This window comes from Hemiscyllium ocellatum, chromosome 34 (genome assembly GCF_020745735.1).
Source record: "Hemiscyllium ocellatum isolate sHemOce1 chromosome 34, sHemOce1.pat.X.cur, whole genome shotgun sequence".
In the NCBI taxonomy this organism is placed as follows: Eukaryota; Metazoa; Chordata; class Chondrichthyes; order Orectolobiformes; family Hemiscylliidae; genus Hemiscyllium; species Hemiscyllium ocellatum.
Genome location: NC_083434.1, coordinates 24583868 through 24595898, shown reverse-complemented (window position 1 = coordinate 24595898; position 12031 = coordinate 24583868). Strand labels below are relative to the sequence as shown.

General features: G+C 38.6%; 1 protein-coding gene across 2 annotated transcripts in view; it reads left to right on the top strand.

Moving 5' to 3' along the window:
• The window catches only part of nod1 (nucleotide-binding oligomerization domain containing 1), a 61835-nt gene that overhangs the window by 28513 nt on the left and 21291 nt on the right, over positions 1 to 12031 (top strand). For both annotated transcript variants that reach the window (XM_060850081.1, XM_060850082.1), the window contains exons 3-5: positions 979 to 1153; positions 2255 to 4055; positions 11073 to 11156. In XM_060850081.1, coding sequence (XP_060706064.1) covers positions 979 to 1153; positions 2255 to 4055; positions 11073 to 11156 — 2060 coding nt within the window. The remainder of the gene's footprint in view (positions 1 to 978; positions 1154 to 2254; positions 4056 to 11072; positions 11157 to 12031) is intronic.

The window sequence follows — 12031 nt, the reverse complement described above, 5'->3', positions numbered from 1 at the left end:
TTTTTAGGATAAGATTTTATGTGAGATTTGTTTTTTGCATTACATATGTAGACATATTTGAGATTTTTGCATGGTTAGTGTTACAGTTTATAGTGTTTGTGAACAGGAGATTTTCTTCATACAACAAGCACAGTGATGCTTAGCTAATCTTGGGTCTCCAATCCTGGCACTAGGGTAAGAAATTTCAAATGTGTTTGTATGAGGAAGTAACTTTCAAATTAAGGCTGTCACTATCTCATGGGTAAAGACACAGTTGGATGTAATATTGCAGAACAAGTAATTCCTGACTTGGCTGAAACATGCTTGGGGAGGTAATGGTGTACTGGTGAAATCAGTGGACTAGTAATCCAGGGTCCCAGTCTAATTCCATGGGGTTCAAATCCCTCAATGGCTAATGTTGAAATTTGAATTCAGTGGAAGTCTGGAATATAAAAGCTAGCCCAATGGTAACCATAGAGGAGAAAGTGAGGTCTGCAGATGCTGGAGATCAGAGCTGAAAATGTGTGGTTGAAAATCACGGCAGGTCAGGCAGCATCCAAGGAACAGGAGATTTGACGTTTCGGGCATAAGCCCCCAAGAAGGGCTTATGCCCGAAACGTCGAATCTCCTGTTCCTTGGATGCTACCTGATCTGCTGCGCTTTTCCAGCAACACATTTTCAGCAATGGTAATCATAGTATGGATTGCCATAAAAATCCTTGCCTGATCTGGCCTGTAATGACTCCAGGTCACAGCCAAATGGTTGGCTCTTAGCTACCCTGTGGGCAATTCGGGATGGGTATTAAATGGTAGGCAGCAAAGACACGATCCCATGAACAATTCCAAATTGCCGGGTTGTGCCATATTAAGGACTGCTTTGCTATGTAGCCTATTGGGAACTGATTGGAGATTATCCAAGTAATGCTCTTACAGCCAGACTGATTTGTGATCCTGGTGACAGTCTGCACCATCACTTATTCTGTAGCATGGTTTCTTTTAGGTTCGAAAAATATTGGATCTGGTTGAGAGCAAAGGAGAAGAAACAGCAGAGTATTTCATACACATTCTGCACCAGGCCAATGAGATTTACACAGATCTTAGCCCATGGCTGAAAGAAATAGAGTATCAACCATCAGAATACATACTAGGCAAATCAGTAATTATCACAGATGCTGGTAAGTATTTCCTCCACGTGTCTAATAAATTATTATAAATCTCTCTTCCTTTCAGTTTTTGTCATTGTAACCTGTCACATAGTAATTACATCTTCCTCTTAGTGGTAATTTGATAGTGGCAGGGATGTACAATTCCAAGTTGAGATGTGTTCATGAATTGTTCATTATAGCAGTGTATGGGGATTTATAGTATACACAAACAAAAATAATGACATGTGACTTTAAAATGAAGACTTAATTATAATGATTGCTGCTTTTTGATTCCCTACTCACCAGAAGACTACACTTGATTTGATTCTTCCTTTACAACACAATGAGAAATCAGCTAGATTATTATTAATTATACATTTTGAATATTCATTAATGTTCTTTACTTCTGGATTGTATATATCTTAGCTGTTATCCCTATGGTTTGGTGTAGTGCCTCCACCATATCCTCTCTAGGACTTGCCATTTGTTCACAGTCTCCATCATTATTGTAAATTATCCTGGAAAGGCCAAGGGAGAATGATGAGCATAATAGAGATTTCTTTGTCCCAAGAACAAAATTATGACCAAAATAACATGTCTAAAGTTATTTTTAGGAGATGTCTAATTGAATTACAAACAATTTACAGCTCGGAAGGAGCCTCAAATGATTTATGCCACAATTAACAAGCTTTCCTTTACATGTTTTCGCCAAACCCTTTCACCGTATATTTGTATTCTTTCCCCCTTGTATATATCTAGTTTCCCCTTAAATACATCAATGCTAGTCATGAAATTACTCTGTGACAGCAAGTTTGACATTCTTACCAGTTTTTGGATGAAGACCTTTTAGTAGCAATTTTTTATTTATGGTACTTTGTTTTGGCCTTCCTGTAAGTGACAAGATTTTCTCTGCATCTGCCCCATCAATCCAATACATGCCATCCTTCAATATTCTCTGTTGTAGAGTCAAGAATTCCAGTCTGTTCAACCTTCTTTTAATAGTATTTATCTCTAGGTACTGTTACTGATCTCAACAGTTGACCAAAGTGGTATACAGTGATTAGGCCTATTGTTAGGATTATAATTGGACAGTAAAAACAGGTTGCAATAACTTTGCATTTCTCTTTCTAGTCTGCCAGTACATTCAAAAGATTAAACATGACCTACGGCAGGACACAAAGTTCGTCACTTCATACGTCCAGAAAGAAGACATCTTGCTGGATGATACTTACACCGAGACACTTATGGAACTAATCAATGGAGTCAATGAAACAAAAGGAACTATTTCCAACTTGGAGGATTTGTTCAGTGACACTGGAGTCATCAATGAGGATGCAGACACAGTGTTTGTAACTGGTGATGCTGGGGTTGGAAAGACCATACTGCTTCAGAGACTTCAGAACCTGTGGTCCAAAGGAGAGCTCTGTGCTAATGTTAAATTCTTTTTCAAATTTAGGTGCCGAATATTCAATAGCTTTAGAGAGGAAGATAAGATTTCTCTCAGAGATTTACTGTTCAAATACAACTGTTACCCTGACAAGGACACTGATGAGATATTTAGTTACATCCGGCAACACCCAGACTCTGTCCTCTTCACACTGGACGGGTTTGATGAAATTAGTGTTGACTGTGACCTTAGTGATATCCCTGATGTCTCTTCACCCTTTGATCCCACACATCCTATCACCCTATTGATGAACCTTCTCCGAGGAAAGTTATTAAAAGGTTCCAAAAAATTATTGACTGCAAGAACTGGTACAAACCTACCATTGAGAATGGTGAGAAAAAGAGTGACACTGAAGGGCTTTACAAAGGACCATTTATTACAATATTTAAAGAAGTTCTTCAAAAACCAACCCCATCAAACTTTGGTTTTGACCCAGTTGGAAGCAAACCCTCACCTTTGTAGTTTATGTTCAGTGCCATTGTTTTGCTGGATTATATTTAAATGTTACAAACACTTACAGTCAGAATGTAATTCTCAGCATATGTTGGATTATGTAACGTTGACTGACATCTACCTATTGATGTTAGAGGTTTTCTTAAACCGTTCTTCCAAAACGAGGTTGAACAAAAGAAACAAAAGTCAAAATGAGACATTCAAAGCGAAGAAGGATTCTTTGATGAGGTTGGGAAAATTGGCAAAAGAGGGAATCGAAAGCAATAACTTCATCTTTAGTCAGGAGCAAATCACAGCGGCTGGTATCTCAGAGGAGGATTTACAGTTGGGTTTTATCAAGAGTGCAGGCCACTACGATGGATGTGGGAACCAATCAACCTATGAGTTCCTTCATCTGACCCTCCAGTCATTTTTCACCGCATTTTTCCTGGTTGTTAACGAAAGAATTCGAGCGAAGGAAATCATTACGTTTTTTTCAAAATGTGACCACTATTTGACTGGGCCTCAAGCCAATATTGTTTTTTTGAGATGTTTGGGTTATAAGTCACATCACAGAAAGGACCCATTTGAAACAAATGAACACCTGCAGTTCACCACACTTTTCCTCTGTGGCCTATTGTGTAAAGCTAAGAGGGACTTATTCAAACAGTTATCTTCCGCAGGGAGTATCCAAAGAAAGCGGTCAGCACTCAAGACCTACCTTGCCGACTGCGTAAAGTCACACTTAAAAAATCTACCTCAAGGGCCATTTGAAGAATTTTGTAGAGTGCAAGCCTTGCCCCGATTTGTCTGGTTAATGCGCTACATTTTTGAGACCCAGAGTGAAGCTGTAGCCAGTCTTGCAGCAAAGGGGATTTGCGCAGATTATATCAAGCTCACTTTCTGCAATGCATTCTCTGCTGACTGCAGTGCAATTGCAAACATATTACGTCATCGTAAAAAATCAATTGCACTTGAACTGGACAACAATAATATCAATGACTATGGAGTGAAGGAACTAATTCCTTGTTTCGATAAACTCACTGTAGTTAGGTATGTTTTCAGATATTCTCTTCCGTTTGTCATGAAAATGTCTTAACTCCCTGTATTTGTTGTCTCATTTAGATTAGATTACTTACAGTGTGGAAACAGGCCCTTCGGCCCAACAAGTCCACACCGACCCTCTGAACAGCAACCCACCCAAGACCCATTCCCCTACATTTCCCCCCACACTGAACACTGGGCGGCACGGTGGCACAGTGGTTAGCACTGCTGCCTCACAGCACCAGAGACCTGGGTTCAATTCCCGACTCAGGCGACTGACCTTGTGGAGTTTGCACGTTCTCCCCGTGTCTGCGTGGGTTTCCTCCGGGTGCTCCAGTTTCCTCCCACAGTCCAAAGATGTGCGGGTCAGGTGAATTGGCCATGCTAAATTGCCCGTAGTGTTAGGTAAGGGGTAATGTAGGGGTATGGGTGGGTTTCGCTTCGGCGGGTCGGTGTGGACTTGTTGGGCCGAAGGGCCTGTTTCCACACTGTAAGTCTAGTCTAATCTAAACTACAGGCAATTTAGCGTGGCCAATTCACCTAACCTGCACATTTTTAGACTGTGGGAGGAAACTGGAATATCCGGAGGAAATCCACGCAGACACGGGAGAATGAGCAACTCCACACAGACAGTTGCCTGAGGCGGGAATTGAACCCAGGTCTCTGGCGCTGTGAAGCAGCAGTGCTAACCACTGTGCCACCATGCCACCCCAAAGTAGAAAGGAAAGGGGAAAAAAAAAGATTTTTACCTTTTAGGATGTCCCAAACTGCTTCATATCAAATGAAGTAGTTTTGAAATGTAGCCATTATTGTAGTGTAGGAAAATGTGTGGCCCACAAGCAGTAAAAATCTTTTTAAGTAATATTTGTAGGAGCTATGACACTGAAAAGAGTTAGCCTAGTTTTTTTTAAAGCAGTGCGATGGTATTTTTGTGTTCATCTGATAGTCAACACCTTGGACAGCTCACTATTCTCTGAAAGTCCTTGCATTTACATAAAACGTTTGCATCTGCCAATGTGCTCCAGAATACATTACACGTCACTAACTACTTTTGAACAATAATTTGTCCTGTAATTAAATGTAGCATGCAATTCCACCTGGTGAGGCGCAACACTGAAGTAATTTACCAAGTTAATCAGGCTGCTAGAGAGGAGACTGGTGACCAGTACAATTGGCAAATGAGACTTCAGTCTAATGCTTCATCCACAAGATCATTGTGTAACAATGTAATATTTCCAGAGTGTTGTACTTAAGTGAAGAATAGTCACATTGGATTTGAAATGTTAACTCAGTACTGCAGACTTTTGACTACCTGCTGCATTTTCCCTTTTATTTAGGAATGAGCAAGTGTCTGTTAAGAACTGAAAAATCATTTCTGAACAAAATGATTATATGATAGGTTTCTGCTGTGCTATGTCTTTGAAAGAGCTATTCATTTTTACCCATTCTCCTGCTCTTTTCCAAAGTAGTTCTGCTCACAAGTCCTTTCCCAGTGTATATCCAATCCCTTTTTTTGAAAGTTACTGTTCAATTTAGTTCCACAAATCTTCGGGCAATACATTCCACATCATAGCAACTTACTGAGTTTAAAATAAAATTCTTAATTTCCTTTACAACCACATTCAATGCAAGTCCTTTGGCTTTTCATTCTTCTGCCTATAACAAAAACAACTTATCCATCTTTGTAAAATTCCACATAATTTTGAATATCACTATTGAATGCTCCCCTCAGACTCCCCCCCCACCATCTACCTTCAGTATAGTTCTACAATCTTGCTTTTCCTCTCTTCCTGAGGAGGAGTCTATACATTAAACAGGGAGGTAAATTTAAGCTACTTCATTGAAGGTAGCAGTTGCTTATTGTATGGACAGACCACCTACATCTTCTGCAAGCTGAAACTAAAAGCCAAGAAGTCTTAAAATTCAATTGTTGACTTTTCTAAACCAAGAAAAACAAGTCAATGACTTTCAGTGTTTGCTCTCTCCAATTGTAAAACTCAGACAAAAAAAAATCATTATCACTCCAGGAGAGCATGCAGTCACCTGATTTCTGATGCATACAGATTTAAAATCATGGCTTCTGAAAGACTGACGTGTCACTAGATCAAGATCCAAAGGTGAAAACTTCAAAATTACTTGTTACATTGTTAGAGAGATTTGAGGAGGAACAGATGTTCAATCTCACTCTTTTGAGATCCTCAGCTGTTCTTGCACATCCTGATGACATCATCATAGTGTGTGGTGCTTATGGGATCCACAGTGTTAACAAAGTGGTAACAAAGCTTATTTCTTTGGAACTTTCACTATTTGTTCTTTTTTCTCTTTCCCTGCTACATTTACTCTGATTCTATTCTTGTGAAGAACATTAAAGGTGCCTTTTGAGTTTAAATTGTTGTGAAGGACAACAGCGACGCGATTAGGAGAAATTATCAAAATAAGGTCCTCATGTTTTCTTTCATGTTTATCACTCTACACATGTTTATAATTATGGCTATTTTGCATATTCAGAAAGCATTTTTATAGCTATTATTTGGTTAAAATAATTAACAAGCTGTTAAGAATATAAGGATGAAGAACTGAGAATTGGAAGGATGTTTACAAACAATCTTGATTCAATCTAGAGTTTTGTACTTTACTGAGTTGATATTAATGGCATCAAAGGGGTATGGAGAGACACCAGGAATATGTGGTTAAGATAGAGACTCAGCCATGATCATATCGAATAGCATTGCAGGCTCAATGGGCTGAATGGCCTACTCCTTCTCCTCCTTTAAATAAAACACATTGTCCATAAGCTCGAGTTCTTTCCTAAAAGCTGAAAGAACTGCAGATGCGATAAATCAGAAACAAACAGAAATTGCTGGAAAAGCTCAGCAGGTCTGGCAGCATCTGTGGAGAGAAATCAGGGTTAACGTTTTGGGTCGAGTGACTTGCCAGTTCTTTTCTATTGCTTTAGAGTATCCATTTTTCACAGAACTCCCTCATGTGACATCATAGCCACATGACCATGAACGGTGGATCTTCAAGATCAATAAACATGAAAGAAACATTCCTATCTTCTTAACATATAGTGTAAAATATCTGTTCAGAGGTCCTTCATGAACAAAATTACGAATGGACGGCACTCATCATGGCCCTCTTTAAAGAGAGTAACAACTAAATTAATTATCCAGTGCAGTCTCGGGCCCTAACAAGAACAACTGCAATTTGGGAATTTCAATAAGCTGTGAGATCAGAACTTTGCTGCAGCCTGAATTTAAGAAACATGAGATGCAAATTAGAGCTGCTATTGCACCACCACTGGCTGGAGAGTGTTATTACAGTACATTATGTCTACCTCGGCAAATTCCATAATAAATTTGGATATAGGGATTTACTTAGGATAGAAAACGTTGGCACAGAAGTATGACATGCAATTTGCATTATTAGTCCTGTGAGCTTGCTATATAAAAATTGGCTACCATACTCCTTACATTATTAGGCAGACTACCAAAAAACATCAATGGCTATACAGTGTGTTGGGGTATCCCTAGATAGCCAAAGGTACTGGTTAAATGCATTGTTATGAACATGCTTATCCAATATATCGTTCAACCACTATTCTATTGTTATATTTAATATTTGTCCGAACAAATACATATCATTGCAGTAAAGTGTTCCCAGGTAGTTCTTGGATGTGCGTTCATATGGAATCCTTGAATATTTATGAAGGAAGTATTTTAGTTATTGTATCCATGCCAATTCTTTGAAAGAGAAAATGAGCTGTTCCAACTTCAGTGTCCTTTCCCGATAGCCATGACAATGATATCTCTTCAGATGCTTATCCAATTCCATTTCAGAAGTCAAGATTGAATCTGCGTTGACCACACTGTCAGGCAATGCATCCCAATTCCTAACAACTTGCTGAGTTTTTTAAATAAAAAGCTTTTCCTTATTGCTATAGTTTATTTTGTTACTTACTTAATAGCTGAGTCCTCTGGTTCTGAACCCTTCTGCCAATAGGAATAGTTTCTCTTAACTCTGCCTGGACACCTCGTGATTTGAATCACCTTTTTCAAAATTCCTGTAAACCTACATTTCTCTGAGGCAAATATCCCTCATAAATCTTCTCTGCATCACTCTCTAATGCCTTCATATCCTTCTTAAAGTATGATGCTTGAAATACTGGATGCAAATCTCCAGTTATGGTTGAACCAGTATTTTATAATTTTCATTATGGCTTCTTCGTTATTGTACTCAGATTCTGACTTTTATAACTACATGCACATATATACTTTAATGACTTTCTGAACCCACCCTGATTCCTTTAATAATTTATGCATGTAAACACCCATGCTTTATGTTCCGACATTCTCCTATAGAATTGAACCTGATTTTTATCACTTTTTCTTATTCTTCCTACCAAAATGTACCAATTCACCCATGTTTGTGTTAAATTTTATCTGTCATGTATGTGCTCACTGCTCACAGCTCTGAGCATTGGTCCCTAGGGAACCCATTAAATTACTGTCCTCCAATCTGTAAAACAGCCATCCACCACTACTCTGTTTCCTGTTCATCAGATATCTTTGTATTCATGCTACAATCATTCCTTTTATTCCATGAACGTCACGTTTGATAGCAAGCGTATTATGTAGCACTTTCTATCAAATGTCTTTCAGTCATCCAAGAGTTCCAGATCTACTACATTACCTTCATCAGCTCTCCCTTCTCATACTCTCTCTTTGTGTCTCTTTTTTTCTCTTCCCCTCTCAACTTTCTATTTTCCATTTTGCATCCCGACAGTAATTACAATCCCTGAGGCCAGTTTGCTAGTTTCTTCCTGCCTTCCTAAAATCTGCATGCAAACAATTATCACTCTTCCCATCTAATCTGTGGTACTGAAATGGACTAAGACTCCTAGCTGTTCAGTCTCACCTCTGAGAGCCCTGTAGCCTTTCATTCATACCCTTGTCATTCTCATGAGGAAGGCAATGTATCATCCTGGTTTCACACTTGCAGCTGCTGAATTGCTACTCTGTGCCTCTGATGGTCAAATCCCCATTATTGTTGCATTCCCAATCTCCTGTGCAGTTGAACTATTTATGATATCATGCATGTAGCTCTACCTCAACTCACCAGAGGAATCATCATCCTCACCAGTGTTCAGGACCGAAGATAGATTCAGGGTACTTCTGTGTGTCTGATTGGTCCTCCCTGACTTCAAAGCAATCACCCTTCCCCTTCTCATCCTGCACACCCTTAAACTGTAATGGAACCATATCCCAATGTCATTCACGTTGTCCTATGCCTGATGCATTGTGTCTTGAAGTAAGTGTCTACACAACCAAATACCTAATATATAATGACCATAATGCTGTCAGTATTATCAGTATGTGCATCTGCTTCCTTGATTTAATTGCTCCCCCAGATTTCTCTGAAGATTACATTTGATCTTCACACCATAGCAGGTTGATAATTATTGATATCTTCACTTGTCTTTTGTGTGTGATGTATGCGAGGTACTGTTTTCCCAGATGGCCATTCCTGATACTTTGTGGTCTTTGCTATCTCTACCAGGATGTGGTATTGGGTAATGATTGTTGGAGGAGGTATTTCATTGCCACCAATCCTCCTTTGACTTTGCTTCGCCTTGGGCCTATGTAGTGATTAGTGGTAGAAGGAACATCATTGTAGACTATCCCGAAGAGACACTGGTCTTCGATAAGAAGAAGGTTTATTGCATGACAGCAAGAAGTAAGCTACATTTAGTCAAGAATAAATATGAGTACTTTAGAGAGCTGGAACAGACAAATGTGATCCTTCTAAACATTAAAGTAAAATTCCTTGTCTACAAGTGTTATCATCCCATCTGATGTTACTAATAGACAAGTCGAAATTACTAAATGAAATCTGATTTGATAGATCATTTTATTTTTGAAAAACATTATTATGGCACCTTAGCTTGAAAATAGGTAAGCTGCAGATTTAGTTTCTAAAAGGACAGTGACATTTATTATATAGGGCAATTTTTAAAAAAAAATCCAAGCTATTAAATATAATACTGTTTGAAAGCTTTCAAAACATACGGCAAAATAAAGTCCCGTATATTCTCCAACACAATGAATTTACATTCATAGAATCCCTGCCATATGGAAGTAGGCCATTTGGCCCACTGAGTCCACACCAACTCTCCAAACAGTAGCTCAATACCACATTGTAGTAGAGGTAGCAAAAAGCACAAAGTATCAGGATTGGTCATCTGGGAAAATACAACATCGTACACAAAAAAACAAGTGAAGTTATCAATAAGTAGTCACCCAAAAAATGAGCAATTTTCCTTCCTTGTCCAATCTCTTAAATGATTTGATTTCCTCAGTTCTTGTTCTATGAGCTGTAAAGTCTTTTCCTCAAATCACCACCCCACTGAGATCTTAGACTCTTCCAGCTTTTAATAATACATGAAAGTTTCTAACCAAACACTTTCCGGTCTGCAATTGCAGAAATTCTAACACTTACACTGAGATTTATCCCCTTACCTGTTCTGAAAAAATATCCTTTTGCTGTGAGAAACTATTCTTAAATGTGACTTCAGTTAGATCTCAGAATTCAGAAGCTTTTAATTATTTTGTTTAAAAATCTAGCCCATTTTAGCTTGTGCTACGCTAATGGTTTGCTTTTTATTCTTTTCTCCTGTGGTAAAGCCCCGCAATAGAAACAAACTTCCATTAACACTACAGGAGGCCTTCATGCATTCACTATCTCACTCATGCTAGTTTAAAAGTTTGATTCTGGTAAGACTGATCCTGTTAATTATTAAACCCCTCACAAAAAAAAATCATTGACCAACACTCATATGGCATCAATTTGAAATCCAGAATCTGAAAAAAAATTACAAAATATACAAAACATACTTTTCAATGCAACCCACAGATTGAGCATTCCATGATAGAATGGTTGGAGGTACTGAAACGTGAAAATTAACCCGTTCTTATACAATGTTTTTATCCTTTGTCAATCTAACGTATCCTTTATCATTAAACTTAGGTTGAGTGTTAACCAGGTCACGGATGATGGAGCTAAAGTACTTGCAGAGGAACTCCTAAAGTACAAAATTATTAAGATTCTTGGGTAAGTGTTGAGTCAATATAATTTTGCAAGATGAATATGCATCATTATGTGCAATCATTCTGCTAATTGTGGCAGTAGGCTGTCAGGGGCTTATAAGTAGCTTTGATGTTTTGACTAGGCAGAAGCAGTTGGGGTTTAAGATAGGATCATCTGTGGGTGAGGGGAGAAGGTGAGTGCTATAGGATGCCTGAGCCAAAACAGCCAAAATTTGTCTAGAGGCAGATTGATATGCTAAGGTCGTGATTTGTGTCTCTTGTTACAGCTTTATCTGCTTCTGGTTATGTCCTGAATGAGGCTATGCAATTGCCTTCACTCAAATAGTGTTCACCTGGCTCAGTCAGACTGGCAAGGGTGTCCACTTCTACTGGAATACCCTGCAACTCATATGATCCACTTGTTACATTTTCCAGTGATAAAACCAGTTGTAGTGGTTGTTTGACGTCCATTTGGGCTTCAACTAGTAAGCACATTTGCAACATTAATCCGACTTACCAAAATGTCTCTCAGCATCTCATTAAGGGTTAAAGCAAAGTCTCATGCCTTTGTCAGTTGTCTTAACCTAGTCAAAAATCCTGATATAGATTCCCCTGGTTCTCAATTTGCCAAGTAAAACTATCACCTCTAAATAAGATGAGGCTTGGGGTCATAATATTCCTTAACTAAATCCATTAACTCTTGAAAGAACCCGATACCTCAGAAAAAGCTAGATTTCTAATAACCAAAATAGCTTCAAGTCCACAAGCTTTGAGGTGAAATACTAATTGCTTTCCATCAGCTCTGTTGTCATTTGACCAGATAAACATAATGCATAAAACATAAAGACTGGACCCAATCTTTGACAGAAAGGTAAAACTGAGTCAAGTTTCCCAAGTAAC